The sequence below is a fragment of the Anthonomus grandis genome, chromosome 7 (genome assembly GCF_022605725.1).
Source record: "Anthonomus grandis grandis chromosome 7, icAntGran1.3, whole genome shotgun sequence".
Classification (NCBI taxonomy): domain Eukaryota; kingdom Metazoa; phylum Arthropoda; class Insecta; order Coleoptera; family Curculionidae; genus Anthonomus; species Anthonomus grandis.
The window spans coordinates 34,664,634-34,681,771 of record NC_065552.1 but is presented as its reverse complement, the minus strand read 5'-3'; the positions used below and the strand labels follow the sequence as shown (position 1 = coordinate 34,681,771).

At 33.7% G+C, this 17,138-nt stretch overlaps 1 protein-coding gene across 4 annotated transcripts; it reads right to left on the bottom strand.

The window, feature by feature from the left end:
* Positions 1–1,614: 1,614 nt before the first annotated feature.
* On the bottom strand, positions 1,615–13,795 carry LOC126738855 (uncharacterized). Of its 4 annotated transcripts, none has more exons than XM_050444317.1 (7): positions 13,453–13,795; positions 11,559–11,788; positions 10,284–10,428; positions 10,082–10,186; positions 5,432–5,594; positions 5,154–5,355; positions 1,615–2,004 (listed from the first exon to the last, which is right to left on the bottom strand). In XM_050444317.1, the coding sequence occupies exons 2-7, from the start codon at positions 11,595–11,597 to the stop codon at positions 1,786–1,788; spliced, it is 873 nt and encodes a 290-aa protein (XP_050300274.1). In that variant the 5' UTR covers positions 11,598–11,788; positions 13,453–13,795; the 3' UTR covers positions 1,615–1,785. The 4 variants fall into 4 exon arrangements, with proteins under 4 accessions (XP_050300274.1, XP_050300275.1, XP_050300273.1 ...); XM_050444318.1 differs by having other exon boundaries at positions 11,559–11,714; XM_050444316.1 differs by having other exon boundaries at positions 13,562–13,795.
* Between the last annotated feature and the right edge of the window lie 3,343 nt (positions 13,796–17,138).

The following is a 17,138-nucleotide window of genomic DNA, read 5'->3' as shown; positions in this document are numbered from 1 at the left end:
TTTTCATTTTTCGGGTATACCCCCCCGTTTGGATTTTTTTCAGAAAAATTTTTTTTTTTCGAGTTCGAACTATATATACCAGCGGACTGTTCTCATCAAGTAGATCACGAAAATACCGGGTTATAAGGGAATCCGAGCAGAACTAAGAAATCGAGTATTTTTTCGACCTCGTTTTTGAGGCAAAAAATGGACATCAAAAATGCCATATCTCAGCTATCGTAAAAGCTACGACATTGCGGATGGTCTCGTTGGTTTCAGAACGACGAAACTAAGACAATACCGTTGGAATTTTCCCGATAGCTCCCATAGAAGCCGAGATATCGGCCTTCAAAGTTTGGGTTTTTTCATTTTTCGGGTATACCCCCCCGTTTGGATTTTTTTCAGAAAATTTTTTTTTTTTTCGAGTTCGAACTAACTATACCAGCGGACTGTTCTCATCAAGTAGATCACGAAAATACCGGGTTATAAGGGAATCCGAGCAGAACTAAGAAATCGAGTATTTTTTCGACCTCGTTTTTGAGGCAAAAAATGGACATCAAAAATGCCATATCTCAGCTATCGTAAAAGCTACGACATTGCGGATGGTCTCGTTGGTTTCAGAACGACGAAACTAAGACAATACCGTTGGAATTTTCCCGATAGCTCCCATAGAAGCCGAGATATCGGCCTTCAAAGTTTGGGTTTTTTCATTTTTCGGGTATACCCCCCCGTTTGGATTTTTTTCAGAAAATTTTTTTTTTTTCGAGTTCGAACTAACTATACCAGCGGACTGTTCTCATCAAGTAGATCACGAAAATACCGGGTTATAAGGGAATCCGAGCAGAACTAAGAAATCGAGTATTTTTTCGACCTCGTTTTTGAGGCAAAAAATGGACATCAAAAATGCCATATCTCAGCTATCGTAAAAGCTACGACATTGCGGATGGTCTCGTTGGTTTCAGAACGACGAAACTAAGACAATACCGTTGGAATTTTCCCGATAGCTCCCATAGAAGCCGAGATATCGGCCTTCAAAATTTGGGTTTTTTCATTTTTCGGGTATACCCCCCCGTTTGGATTTTTTTCAGAAAATTTTTTTTGTTCGAATTCGAACTGACTTTACCAGCGGATTGTTCTCATCAAGTAGATCACGAAAATACCGGGTTATAACAGGATTCGATGAGAAATAAGGGAATGAGAGCTTTTTGAAAATTCGGAAATTGTCACTTTTTGACCTCGTTTTTGAGGCCAAAAATGGGCTTCAAAAATGCCATATCTCGACTATCGTAGAAGCTACGACCTTGCGGATGGTCTCGTTGGATTCAAAAGGACAAAACTAAGACAAGCCCGTTGGAATTTTCCCGATAGCTCCCATAGAAGCCGAGATATCGGCCTTTAAAGTTTGGGTTTTTTCATTTTTCGGGTATACACTCCCGTTTGGATTTTTTTCAAAAAAAAAATTTTTTTTCGAATTCGAACTATTCGAACAATATCTGTATCAGTCTAAGGATATTCATTGGATTTCTTGAAGAAATTTATACATTTCCGTTCGACCTTTATATTTAAATTAAAGCATATTTTTGTTGAAACCTTCTACTAGGATTAATATGGGATATAGCAAATAAAACAAAACAATCCTGACTTTTTACATGGAGATGTAGCAAACAATTTACTGATAATTAGGTGTGTAAAATAAGCAAACATTATTGTATTTATATATACTAACAGGATTGGATTTATGGCATCCTTCTCTACTGCAAAAAAACATGCCAATTTACCCAGTACAATTATACAACATGATATAAATCAATGCATAAAAGATAATGGAGGAATATCTTTCAAAGCATTATTAATATAACTGTTTTCTTGCTCCAAATCCATAATAAGCGATTTAATTTTCGACATAACGTTTTCTTTTCTTGTATCGCCCTTTTCAATAATTTTCTTTAGGGTAGCTTTCAGTTGGTTACTAGAAGTTGAAGTGGAGAAATTTACCAAATTATTGAGGACTTCTTCCGTAAATCCCTAAAAAAAAAAAATTTCAGAATTTCTACTTTAGTAGATGAAATTCGCAGGTTAGGACCAAGAAATCAAAAACTTCCTTTTTTGAAAAGGTGTCGACGTTTACTGTGAAGAAGCTTTTTTTGTCGTTTGCATATGTACTAACGGCAACACAACAATATATGTAGATGTGCACATATGTATGTGATTATACTTTGAATAAACAGGACATAAATCACATATAATAGACAAGAACTTTTTTTTTATAGGGTAAAGTCGGGAAAGATGACGTGTCGGGACAGATGACGCAGAGCCAAAATTACGGTGTAACCATACCCAATTTATTAGTCGTGCACGCCGTGTGGTAGAGCTGGTACTGTTTTCATATAAAAAGGCGTTAAAATATAGGGGCAGTATAATTTTTCTAATTGGTAAGTACCACGAAGTTTCGGTACATATTAAAAAATATTTTATTTTAACCAAAGTTCGTAAATAACCAAAAAAATACTTGACGTAGGAAAAACTAGGTTATGTTATTAACGTGCCTATATTAAGGCGAGTGCGTTTACTCCATAATATATAGAATAATATAGGTGCGTCATCTCTCCCACACATCTGGGATAGCTGACGCATAATTTATAAAAATTTGTTTACTTTTTTAAGACAATGCTTATTTTCAGATCCTTCAAAATGCCAACATTTTACGGTCCTAGAAATTCTAGTTCAAGGGGCAAATGGACAGAAGAAGAACTGCTAAAAGCTGTAGTAGTTGTAAGAGTCAGAAACGTTTCAATAAGACAGGCTGCAAGAGAAAATAATATTCCTAAAAGAACGCTAAGATTTAGAATGCACAAAAACGATTTTAAGAAGGGTGGAATGGGTGGAAAATCACTTTTGGGGGAGGATGTTGAAAAAAAGCTTTGTGAACATATTAAACCAGAACAACAAGAACAACTGTTAGAATTTTAGCCTACAATTTAGCAAAATCGTTGGGTATCGAAAGTAGGTTCAATACACAGGCTCATATGGCCGGAAAAGATTGGTTGAAACTTCTTTTAAATCGAAATAAGAGCCTTTCTATAAGAAAAGCAGAGGGCGTCTCTTTAGCAAGAGCTCAAGGGCTAAATAAAGAAGAGGTTAATAATTATTTTCAATTATTTTCAAAGATGTTAACAGATAATGATTTGCTAAATAGGCCTTTGAATATTTTTAATATGGATGAAAGTGGCTTGCAGCTTAACAATGATCCTGGCAAAGTTATGGCTGCAAAAGGAAGTAAAGATATTCATGTTATTAAAGATCAAGAAAGAGGAGAGACAATAACTCTTGTGGCTTGCTGTAAAGCAAAGGGTTCATTTTTACCACCATATTGTATTTTTAAGGGGGTGAACAAGCAACAATTTTGGGAAGAAAATATGCCGCCCGGAGCCATGAGAAAAAAGTCTGCTTATTTGTGAACAGCTGTTCATGGATTGGCTAACAAAGCACTTCATACCCAGGAAGCCAGCTGGAAAGTGTCTCATGATTTTAGATGGTCATGGTTCTCATATGAAATGCTAGAAACTGCCCTGGAAAATGACATTTTATTATTGTGCCTGCCCAGCCATACTACCCATTTTTTACAACCCCTTGATCGCTCTTTTTTTAAGCCACTGAAAAGTTACTTTAAACGTGCATGTGATGAATTTATAAGGGCAAATCCAGGCAAACGTGAACGCAGACATTTTGGGAAGCTTCTTGCTAATTCTTGGACACGTGCAGCAACAACTGAAATTGGAATATCAGGATTTCGTGCTACAGGAATTTACCCCTTGAAACCATCTGCTATCCCAGATCATGCTTTTCTTTTCTGCCGAGGAAAATGAACAACTTTCTTAACATTTACCAAGTGAACGCTCAGAACCTGGTCCTCCTCAATCCACATTAACACCCAATGTAGCATTGACAAGTTCAAACTCTTCCCCTCCTCTTAAGACATTGGATAATCATTCTGCAGTGCCTGTCGCTTGTACATCAGATTGGACGCCTTCAAAGATTTTAGAAGATCTTTCTCCTGTTGCCAAGATCGTAGCTTCAAAGGATCCAAAAAGAAGAAACCAGTCTGTCCAAGACCTAACTAGCCCTATCAACATTTTGGAAAAAAAAAGAGAAGAGACTCAAAAAACTAGAGCTTGAAGCCAAAAAATTAGAAAAACAGAAGCAAAACCAACAAAAAGGAAAAGCACTCTCACTTTTTCGCGTGAGTGCTCTTAATTCTGCCAAACGCAAATTAGTTGAAAGTCAGTCGTCATCATCAGATAATGATGATGATTTTTCAATTAATGATTCCCCCGATGACGAGATTTTTGATGAGAATGAATGTGTTGGTTGCTTAGAAAAGTACGGCCAAACAACCACTGTAGACTGGATAAAATGTGTTAAATGTGAGAGATGGGTACATGCTTTTTCCTGCACCTCATATAAACAACATTGCATGTTATGTACTAAACTAGTTTTAAAAAAATAGCCATGTTAATATTTAATTCATATTATCTAAAATTCTTTCTGTTACTTTTTTTATTTTATTTAAGCTACCTATATTTAATATGAGCTTAATACTTACATTTTTCTTACACATTTTTTCACTTTTTTTTTAATTATGTATAAAGCTCATAAGCAATAACACCCACCCGGTCGGCGTCAACACATCCATATGGGATGGGTGAGATTGCCAAATACATAATAAGGAAAAAAAAATTATTGACAAGAAAACCTAATTTATTGAAAAATAATACATTTTTCACGTATAAACTTAAACATTTAAATGTGGTTTTTATTTACTGTCTCCCAATGTTACAACTATAAACTTTATTACGCAACAAAAAAAGGTGCGTCATCTGTCCCAACTCTACCCTACTTTACATCACTATCACTTCTACGATATTTACAAATGAACGAACGTGGTCAAGAGCCACAGATGAACTAGAAGTAATACTATGTTCGTGATGTGAAGTAAAAAAAAATGTTCTTGTCTATTATATGTGATTTATGTTATGTTTGTTTAAAGTATAATCACATACATATGTGCATATCTATATATATTATTCTGTTGTCATAAGTATATATGCAATCGACAAAAAAACTTCTTCATAGTAAACAGCCCTGAAAAAAACGTAAATAAACACTTTACTTACGTTATATCTGTTAAGCATTAATCTCTTTGCTTCACCATTTAAAAGGTCATAGAGTGTCAACAACGTAACATAAGCTTTAGTTGGCGGCACTCTTTTTTGTCTCAATAGTTCGAACCTGTATGGTGAATCCGAATCTTCAAAGACCTTAGAAAATTCTAAGACTTTCTCTTCATCTGCAATCTGGTCGTCATCTACATCAATTCTAATAATTGAATAAGTAAATTTAATGTCCTCAAAGTCGAAAGACAAAAGTTCTTATCAATTGAAGTATCGCTTACCTATTGGCTAGCTTAAGTACATCTCCAAAAGCTTTTCCTAAATAATGCTCAGCTCTTTCATAAATATCTTCGTTTTCTCCAAGGGCTCGCCATCTTAGGCCTTCAGGTGTCAATGGGTAGTATTTTTCACTGTAAGGTTTTTGGTTTTCCCTTTTTAAGTTTCCTTGAAATAATAAAGATGTTTAGTACAGTATAGTAAGTTTAGTACGCTATATACAATCTGTGCAATACCCTATCAAAACAAATTTATATTTCGTTAACATGGCCTTAAAAAAAATTTTCCCAAGTAATGCTTACGAATATCTATTGGATTTGTTTGCTAAATATATTTTTACATACATGAGGGGTCTCACAACAAACATACAGAGACAAGTTAACTTTTTTCAAATTGAATGGTACAAAACTACATTTTGGTATGACTTTATAAAACATATAATTTGTCTAAGTCCACTGGTTTGAAAGATACAAATATTATTAATAGAAGATGTAGTTGACTTGCAAAAAAAAAGGTAAAGATCTTTGAAGAAAACATTGGTCACTTGATCTGAAATTGGCCCAATCACTTGAAATCTGGATATTGACTCAATATTCAGAGCGATTGTGCCAATTGAATGCAATATGCAGTTATCCACTGCAAATTGAAATTGGCCCAAATTGAGTTACGTGACAAAAAATATGTTTAGGATTCGCTGCTGTCGAGGTTCTACTATCAAAACCGTAACTTTAACTCATATATAAGTCAGTGAAGTATATTTAATTTATCAAACAAGGTACACAAATAAATGTCTGTATGCATCTACTCAAACTAACCCTTACAATAGTATCACTTTTAAGAACCTACACAAAAAAAATATTTATAGACAGTACTAGGGAAAAACACTAGATTCGGAAGGCATTAAAATAATAATTAGAATATTCCTTATATGTAAAAAAAATATTTTCTATTAGTAAGCTCTTGAAGGTTCATTTCTTAAAAATTCATGGGAAGAGTATTAAATTAGAAAAGTATAAAATCTTATAGCCCAATGTCTTGGTCCATCTTAACACTTTCCAAGTTACCAATATGATTGTAGCAGATTTTGCCTATTTCAAGTCTAATGCTTATGGACATCTTTGTATGTTATATACCTCTGGATACTTCGTTTTTCATATGTAACAAATACTCATACACAGGTCACATCTCCCTATCTCATAGCATATGTCCTATCAAGTAGAACAGTGTTCAATAGGATACGCGTAGAACATCATCAGATACGTCGAGAAAGATTTCGAAGAACATACAGGTTTTTCCCAAGTCTTTCGGCAAGACTACTTATGTGATTTCTCCATTGCAGCCTTAAAAGGTAACCTCAGCTTCATTTGGGACATTCACTTCTCTTATAGAGATTACCATATATTAGGTCTGTGCTGCATTAAGGAGCAACAACTGTTGGGCTTTAGTTTGGCCATTCCTACATAGTTGTAGGATCTCCGATAGTGAATAGTAGCCACAGTGGATAAAGTAGTGTCATCAACAAAGAGTGTTTATATTGTTTCAGTTTCGTGTTAAAGTAGATCTTTTATATAAATGAAAAACAATACTCCTTGCTGACCTAGCTCCATTAAACTCCACTTGTTTGATTGCAAGAGTGAGATGCTAGCAGGTAAAAAGTTGAAGCGTTTCTATTTTTTTTTTTTGGTTGCTTTTATAATGTAATAATTTAGTATTGTATGAAAATAGTTCTGATCGCGACATCTAGTGCAAAGTGGGTTAATGACTTGATGTAAAAAGTAAGAGCTCCTAGATGGCGTTAGCTGTTCTTCGTTTTGAATTTTAAGCAATTTATTGGAATCAGGTTGTTTTTGTCTCTCTCTTTGACTAAAGTGATTTTTCTATCTGTCTGTCTTTTGTGACTGGTCAAGTACGCCATGCTCAAGGACCAGTTTTCCCTGTAATTTGAATACTTTGCATTTTTTAGGATTGGATTAATTTCCGTACTCGCTGCAACTTAAATCTAAATGTATTTCTAGTTATTTTGCAATGAGTGACTCAAGGTAAGATATGTTAAAATTCGTTTATTTTTTCGTTCTTGTTTTGATTGTTTTTAACAAATAACATAACATACTGACCTTTTTATATATTTGTGGTTATGTTTCACACTTCTTGATCAATCCAGGAGCGTTCAATTAAATGAGTCCTTTTAAAAGGACGGTAGGATTATATACTACTATGTGGTTTTTTACAGGTATTGGAAAAAGCCACTAACCATGTCAGAAATCTTAGAGGAATTGGAGAATGACTCTACGTCGGACATTCCTACAGGCATTACAATTTTTCCACCCGAAAATGCCAACGAAAACTGCGATACCGATGAAGATTCTGGGGCTGAAGAGGATATAGTACCAAATAATTTACCCGGAGTGCAACTAAGGACTCCGGCGGAAATTGAATTTGACGTAGAAGGTGAAGACGACTGGGACAGTGATGATGATCTACCACTGTCCACTTTTGTTGAAAGGTAACCTAAACACATAAAGACGTTTAACTATACTCTCAATAAAGATTTAGAGTCTACGTTTATGCAATGGCAATCAGTTCAAACTGCACAAAGCAATCGTTCCCCTGGAAATATTTTCAAGCTGTTTTTTGATGAGAACTTGGTAGGAGAAATTGTCAATTTTACCAATATTTATGCACAGCAAAAAAACCGCCCCGGTAACGTTACTGCAGACGAGATGTACTGCTTCATAGGGGTGTTACTTGTCAGTGGATATACAACTGTTCCAAGGCGACATATGTATTGGCAAAATTGCAACGATACCCAGAATAAACTTATATTAGGCGCTATTTCCAGAGATAGATTTCAATTCATAATGAGTAATCTTCATTGCAGTGATAATACGTCCCTTGATAAAAAAGACAAGTACTCTAAACTGGGTCCTCTTTTCAAGAGCCTAAATAAAAAAATTTTTGATTATGCCCCAGTTGAAGAGAATCACAGCCTTGATGAGGCCATGATACCGTATTTTGGGAGACATAACGGTAAGCAATTTATTCGAGGCAAGCCTATAAGGTGGGGGTATAAATTTTGAGTAGGTACCCTACGCCTTGGATACATTGTTCATTTTGATCCCTACCAAGGTGCGTCGACAACAATTCCGGACAAATATAAACACCTGGGTTTGGGAGCGTCAGTTGTTCTTTCACATATTTTTTGACAATTTTTTCACATCTTTGTCACTTCTAAAGGAGCTAAAATTGAGGAACATCAAGGCAACTGGTACTATACGTGAAAACCGGATCTCACAATCTCCATTTAGCAATGCGGCAGTTCTGAAGAAAAAGACACGAGGTACATTTGAATGGGGTGTTGCCGATAATGAAATCGCATTATGCAAATGGAATGATAACAGCGTTGTTACTTTAGCCACCAATGCATGTTCAGTTTTGCCAGTAAATAAGGTCAAACGATTTTCACAGGCTGAAGCATGTTTATATAGATCAGCCTCAATTGATCAAGGCATACAACGAAAATATGGAAGGTGTAGACCATAGTGACCAAAACATAAGCCAATATAGAGTTTCAGTACGAGGTAAAAACTGGTATTTTCCGTTAGTTTCCCACTGTGTAGACATGACCTCACAAAACTCGTGGCAACTCCATAGGAATAATGGTGGTACTCTTGACCAACTTCAGTTTAGAAGGGACCTAGGGACACAGCTGCTCGAAACGTACAGGAAAACAACTATGAGAGGACCTTCGAAATTTCCAAAAACTGCATTCCAATTCTCACGTTACGATAGACTAGATCATTTAGTTACATATCACGAGAGTCAGTGGAAATGTGCTGTGTGCCACAAAAAAGCAAATTTTGTGTGCCAAAAATGTGAAGTTGGTCTTCACCCAAAAAACTGTTTTGCGGACTATCATACGAATTAGTTTTTTTAAGTTTAAGTTTTAAGTATTTTGCTAAGCATTTTGTAAGATATATAAACATATTTTTAAGTCTTTACTTATTTTTCTAATAATAGCCCTTTATCCTACCGTCCTTTTAAAAGGACCGCCGTTTTTTCCAAAACTGGAAATTGAAAAAAAAAATCATGATTTTTTCTCGACTTATGGTTGTACTTACTACTTCTATTGACCGTTTTTAAGAAAAAAATATACAAATTCGGAAAAATATAGTTTTAGGGTCAAATGGGTTAAAGCGCGTATTGTGAAATGAGTCAACAATATTAGAAACCAGATCCACTTAGGAAGGACAGAGATGGGTCTATAGTTTTCGAGTAAAGGAGGATTCCTCTTTTTGAAAATTGGCTTTACCAATGTATTTTTAAGGTAAATTGAAAACACACTGTTTCTCCAACAAATATTTATAAGTTTGGTAAACGGAATAATAACGTAGCTTTTTACTGTTTTAATTAGTTCTACCTCATTACCTCATTACATGCAATTTCCTGAGAACAAAAATTTGTACAATTCGTGCGAGGAAAACTTTTAAGGGGGTCATTATTACTAGGAGAAATATTTTGCAAAGTACTTTGTGCGATTTTTGAGCAAAATTCATTAAATGAATTTTTTTCGTGCATTTTGTATTTTTGCCGTGCTGAACACCTTTAATAGAAGCAATTAAATTAAAATTAGATATTTATGAAATTATAGTACTTACTTTGTGAAAAATAAGCGGTAGGTCCAATGGGTGAGGTTGGTGCAAACACTGCTGGCCTATGAGACGGTGTCGGACGAATAGTTGTGGTAGTAGTAGTTGTAGTTCCTACAAAATAATTATTCTTGCAGCATGGATTAATAAATGAAAAATCAAAAAATATTCTACTAATAACCGATTACATTAGTTATTAGCTACTATTTACCTTGAGGTGGTTTGATCACATACTTCATTAGTTCAGTATCGTGAGCAATAATCTGCATGGCAGCGGGTATGTATGATCCGGAAAATTTTGGGTTTTTTTCAACTTCTGGTGGTCCTCTCAGTATTTCTGCCTTTGCCAAACATACCTGAAATTCAAATATATATTGGCGGTTTATTTTTCTTTACTTTAGTTGAGAAGAAAGTTAAAATACCTTGTTAAATTTCGAGAGTTGGCAATTTTTTTACCTAATATCAACTTTTGATGTGCAAAAAAAATATTCTCTCTGCCAGTGGCATCCCTATAGGTCTTCTATTGAGTATTTTTAGTGAAAAAATACTACGTCGCTGCTTCTTCTTAAAATAAAAATTATTTTTTTAATTCAACATATGGTTTTCACTAAAAAAAAATAAAAAGAATTTTACTGCCCTAAAAAGCCAGCTCGCCAGGGACGCCACCGACCGAGAAAATATTTTTTTGCACATCAGAAAAATGCGTCTTGATGCATAGGATACATGTACGAAATTTCATAAAAATGTCATTATTACATTATTGTTTAAGTTATTATTAAAAAACTTTTTTTTGTTTGAAAACTTTAACACCCTGTATCTCAAAAGTTAAGACGTTTAGGACAAATGTTCATAGAAACTTTTTTTCTTAAAATAAGTCCAGGAATCACCCTCTTAAATTTTAGCACGTCTTTAAGGAACACCCTGTATATTGGTAAAAAAATTATATAAAATATTAGGATAAGGATCAATTTATCCTATTATTTTAAACTAATAATATGACTGATTTTTCTAAGAAATAGGGTTGAAAAAAACCCATTGCTAGCTAGAACATTTTTAAATTTCTTTAATGCTGATCGGCAGACACAAAAAATACCGATGTAAGGTAGGTAGACATTATTTTAAATAATAACATCAATATTTTTCAATGGCATTAAATTCATTTAAAAGTCTTTAAAAATATTAGCGGTATATAAAGAAAAAAAGCTGAAACATGCTTAGAAAAGTAGATAAATTAGTATTTGATTACTAACTATATACAGGGGTTTAAAACATAATTAAAAACAATTTAACAAAATTAGAAAAATGTAATCGTAATTATTAACTTTAGTTAATATATATTTAATTACTCGATTTGTTGTTCTACTAATTTTTTTACACATTTCTTTGTATAATATACATACTCAATTTAATTTGGTAAAATATAAATAAAAATTCGAGTCAAAGGCAATGAAAACATTAAAAATAAATAGGTCAAACTAATACTCACCTGAGTTATAAAACAACTCCAATAAAAAAATGTTAACATTCTCGTTAATTTTTTTTAAACGTCCTTTAAAATATAATAATTATCACAATATCACAGCACTGTCTTTTAACACCGCTCACCGCTAGACCTCTACTAGACACATTAAAAATCCTGTTACTGCAAACAAAAGACAGACAATACTGCTAAATTTATCATTTCCAATGAAAACCAGATTATTTAAAGTCAAAAACCTGAAATGGTACCCGATTAAACGATCAGGATCAGTCAACAATCAAGAATCGATGTCTTCGAGAACGCGTTTTAAAAAGTTTTTAGTACAGTCAAATTATCTTTTAAAACTGATAAAATTAGATGAGTCGCGTTTAAGAAGTATTATAGCTAAAATATATAAAAAGTTTAAATTTAAATTAAATAATGACAGTGACCATATATTAACGTAACCATATTGTAAATTATATGGTTTCATTTAGAGGATGACAAACATTTACTGCAAAGTAATAAAGTAGTACATATGTAGATGCTTAGGTATAAATATGAAATTTGGTTCACTTTAATCAAGCAAGAGATTCGTTTAAACAAATAATTGTGATTTCTCAAGCAGTTTCCTAATTGTGTAACTTAGCACAATAAATTATATTGGATCATGCTAGTATCATGTAAAAAATTTAATTTGAACGTTAACGTGTAGATAAAATGTTCAATATTTTTTTTACCTATAATTGTTGGGTCTCATTTTCGACAAGCCAGCTATCAAATTAAATACTGTTCTTAATTAATTGAGGTTTTTTATGTTAAAGCTACACATGTACCATAGATGCTGTACGTCTTTAATAGAGCTTTGAGTGTAGCTAACTAGTTGTGTAAGAGGAAAAACCTTGAAACTGCGTCTTTTTCTAGTGTATGTACATTTTAAAACAATCGTCTCTAATTATCCACATTAGAAGAAATAAGGAAACATAAAAAGGAAGGAAGCATAGAGAGCAGTGAAGATGAACCAGAGAAAAAAGAAAAACAGAAGAAACTGGAAGATTTGAGGGCTGAAAGGCTTCGGAGGGAAAGAGAAGAGCAACGGAAAACAGAAGAGTTTAGAAACATTTAGATTAGAAACCATGAACACAGTCATCCCTAATTAGTTCACCTTATCGAGACTCTACTGTATAAATATATATATATATATATATATTTTTTTTTTTAAATATATGTTTGTCTGAGTCAGTGTGTGGTTTTTGTATTTCGATAGGTCTGATGATGCCCTAATGCGGCGAAACGCGTAACCTTTAATAGACGCTGATTTATGAGACTTTGACTTTGAGTTTACTTTTTTCCCTCCTTTGACCAATAAATAAAACTTATTTTTAATAACCTTTTTAATTTTACTTGGAGAATATGATAAACTAGTCATCTCTATTATATTGCATCCAATTTTTCTAAATGTTTCCAATAATTATTTGCAGTACTTTCCCTAATACCTCCACGATAAAAGAAACTTAAATAGTTAAATTTTACATGTAAATTAATTTTGTTTATCAAAAACATTTGACCAATGTAATAGTTACGCATTTTCACTTCTCATAAAAAATATGTCTGATAATAATTTAAAATAAATTATTTGGAATAATCTACAGCAAGGGTCTGAATATCAAAAGTCCTTTAAAACGCAGAAAACAACTTGTTATAATAAATACTAGAAAGTATAGAATAAATATTACTGTAGCAAAAACACCTGACAAACTATATATATAGAAACCATTAAAAATGGATACATCTTACAATAAGTATTACACACTAAGCAAGCTAAAGGTTAAATATTCTCTTAATCCAAAAGAATTTGAACAAAAAAACTACAAATAATAGTATTTATATGCATCATACATAGAATTTTATAAATTCTTACCTTTTTCTATTTAAAACCAATAAACCATAAGCAAGATTCTGGCTTTGCTAGTTTTAAAAGAAAATCTGACTGTACTAAAGGAGAATTCAAAGGTCGTCTTAAAATTCACCAATTTTTCTCGATTTATCGAAACCAGTTGACCGGTTTACAATACGTATTGTTTAAAAACACTCTTTATACACTTGTTTATGACATCCTTTAAAAATTCTATATTTTAATAATTTAAATTTTCAATATTTGCTTTGTTTTAAGAGGAGGAAGATCGTTAAACCGCGGCGCCGAAGATCGTAGGTCTAAAAGAAGGTATGACGAAAGTGACCAGTCAACTGCGATTTTCGCAGAGCACTACAACAAAACAAAAGAAATTGTCGATGGTACTCATTTCACTTTTTGCCCGTGCCTAGTCCGCATACCTACTTTAACTGTTGGGAATGGTGTCGAGTTAGATAAAAAGATTAAAGCCTAGTACGAGGAGTTAGATAGCCATAAACGGTTAATTTCTAAAGCGCTCTTTTTGCTATGGGAAATCTAAAATTTGAAATTAAACTCCTAATTAGAAAAATTAATTTTATCTGTTTTTTTAATTTTTATGATTTATGTGGTTTTTACAACTAACGCAACCAACTATACCACGTACAATTTCTAAAATCTATGACATTTTTTATTGCCAATTAAGTGTTTGTCTTATTTTTAGACAAAGATGCGACTGGTAAAATATTGCGATGTAATTTCGGGACACCCTGTAGTGTGACGACACATAACTAATTTTTTTTATTGTTTACCCATGTACTCTAGAAATGTGAGGATATTCAACGTCCATTCTGAGCTGTGTATTCGAGCGAGGCAAAAATCAGAGCACAGAAACGCTTTTCCAACACTCGCTCTGTCGCATTTTCTTGCTCTACTCTCACTAAATGATATGCATTTTATGTGAACAAAGCTGTGGACAGCGGACAGCTTTCTTCACATACTGAAGTTTCATTGAATGTCCTGGGGATTTTAAAATTCGTGTAACATTTACCTAACCCAATTTACATTTGTTTACCTTTATGATTTTTGCCTAATAGGAAGTTAATAAAAAGGCGGCAATCTTATATTAATTTTATCAAAATTATGTATTATTTAGGTGTTAAAAGTCAAGATTGTTTTTTGTAAGCAATATTTCCACTCTTTCAAAAATATGATGTATTAACATGACAAGTTTAAAACAGAATGAGGTAAAAGTCAGCAAAATATTTTTTTGTGAAACAACAGTATAGATATGTGTTTCTCCAATAGTCACATTGTCTAAAGTGTATAAAATTTGTTCCAAGAAATAGGGGAAAGGCGGGCAAGATGGGGTAGGCGGGCAAAACGGGGTGCCGTGATTATTTTTAGTACAGCCAGCTCCATCTATCCGAAAGTTCGTACAGCTTAGTTTAAGGCCATGCCCGATCGATGGCAAAAAGCGATGTCACTTCAGAAGCTGCGTGAATATCGGTCAGTCGAGCGGTGGTTGTTTTAGAGATGCAGGTATATTTTCGTCAATAATTTAATAAAAGGTAAGTGAACCATAATTGTAATTTATATTTAATTGTTGTTCTTTATGGACAAGTATACACATTTAGGCATATTTCTGTGTAAAAATGTTTAGTAATTTTTTAATCGAACAGGGAAAAAATATACCTAACCTCAAAATGTGCATTTGGGCAAAACGGAGTAGGGCAAAATGGGGTACTACCCCATTTTACCCGCCCAATACAAAACAATAATAATTATTATTATTTTCAGATGGTGTTTAAGTACAACCGCCATTCTGACCGACACGAATGGTCCACGGACAGTATGCAGAATGCTGTAATAGCCGTATTAAATGGCAAAATGTGGTACTGCAGAGCATCTACCAGTTTTAATGTGCCTCAATCTACATTAGAGCGCCACGTTAAAAAAGCCACGTGAAAATCCTGGGTATGTTGTTATTAAATCTTTGGGACGATTTAAGGCAATATTCACTCCTGAACAGGAACAAGACTTTGCAAATTATTTAATACACATGGAAAAAAGATTATTTGGATTAACGATGACTTAACGCAGGCGTTTAGCATTTCAATTAGCTGAGCTCAATGAACTTAATCATCCGTTTAATAAAGAACTTGCCATGCTGGGAAGGATTGGATGCAGAGTTTTTTGCGTCGACATCCAGAACTTTCAATTAGAACACTAGAAGCAACATCTGGGGCTCGAGCAATGGCGTTTAATAAAGTGGCTGTAGGTAATTTTTTAAATTTACTTATTGAAACTGTAGATAAATATCAACTGATAGCCGATAAAATCTATAATGTGGACGAAATCGGAGTGTCAGTTAATCCAAAGGAAATGTCTAAAATTATTGCCACTAAAGGGAAAAGACAAGTCGGAGCCTTGACGTCAGGGGAGAGGGGTGAGACCGTCACTGTTGAAATATGCTTTTCGGCTTCAGGAACATACATACCTCCCATGTTTATATTAGGTAGAAAAAAAATTCAACAAGCTTTCATGGATGGAATTGGTCCTGGCGGTTGGGTAGAGCTAAATGATAGTGAGTGGATGGATAAAAATGTATTCTTTATTTGGTTCAAAAAATTTGTTGAATTTACCAAGCCCTCAAAAGACTGACCAATTCTGCTTTTGGATGGACATTCACCCCACACAAAAAACCTGAAAGTTATTAATTACGCCAGGAAACATGAAGTTATTTTGATCTGCTACCCTCCCCATTGCACCCATCGGCTACAAGCTCTAGATGTAGCTTTAATGAAACCAATAAGTACATATTACGCTGAAGAAGTACGCAAATGGCTTAGAGCTAATCCTGGTTGTGTAACTACCTTACAACAAATAACTAAATTATTTTGTGTAGCTAATCACAGAGCAGCTACACCGCTTACTGCCATGAATGGATTTTTAAAAACTGAAGTTTGGCCAGTTAATGAGGATGTTTTTACTGATGCAGACTTTTTGCCTTCCCAAACAACAAATATTGAACAAAATGAAAACTTACCACCTAAAAACAATAATAGTGAAACTATGAACGAAACACAACTATCGTAAATTAATTTAGTTAAAGAAAAAACAATTCAATTGATATTTCCAAACCAGGTACATCAAAAGATTCAGAGGTAAGCTTTAAGATTGTTAGTCCGGAGGGTATAATTCCAATCCCTAAAATAAAACAAACTGAGAAAAGAGTTTCTCATAAAAGAGGAAAGACTGCTATTTTATCGTTTTCGCCTTACAAAAGCGACCTAGAGAAAGCTGAGCAAAAAAATAATAAAAATTCTAAAGGGAAAAACTGAAGAAAAACCTTGCACCATCACCAAAACAGAAAAATATTACTAAAGCCTCCACTATTCTGAAAAGTAATGACTCAAATGACAGTGAAGTTAGTGATGCGGAGTGCCCCTACTGTGGAGATTTTTACTCTTCGTCAACAGAAGGATGGATAGCATGCTTAATGTGTCACCACTGGGCTCATAACTCATGCGGATTAGAGGATTTGAAGACGAAAATGACGAAGCCGTTTTAGTTTGTGAGTTATGCAATTAAGGTCCAATCCCATTTTGCCCGACTGTGCGGGCAAAACAGGGCAATTAGCATTGTTTTGCTAAAATGACTGTAACAAAAAACTTGTATATTTTTTACTTTATTTTAAGCTGTTATAACTTAGG

Excerpts from the sequence above, each read along its gene's own strand:
- LOC126738855 (XM_050444317.1), bottom strand. The coding sequence starts at position 11,597 with ATGTTAACATTTTTTTATTGGAGTTGTTTTATAACTCAG. Across the intron at positions 10,429-11,558 it reads GGAGTTGTTTTATAACTCAG|GTATGTTTGGCAAAGGCAGA; the intron begins GTGAGTATTAGT and ends TTTGAATTTCAG. Across the intron at positions 2,005-5,153 it reads TAATGCTTAACAGATATAAC|GGATTTACGGAAGAAGTCCT; the intron begins GTAAGTAAAGTG and ends TTTTTTTTTTAG.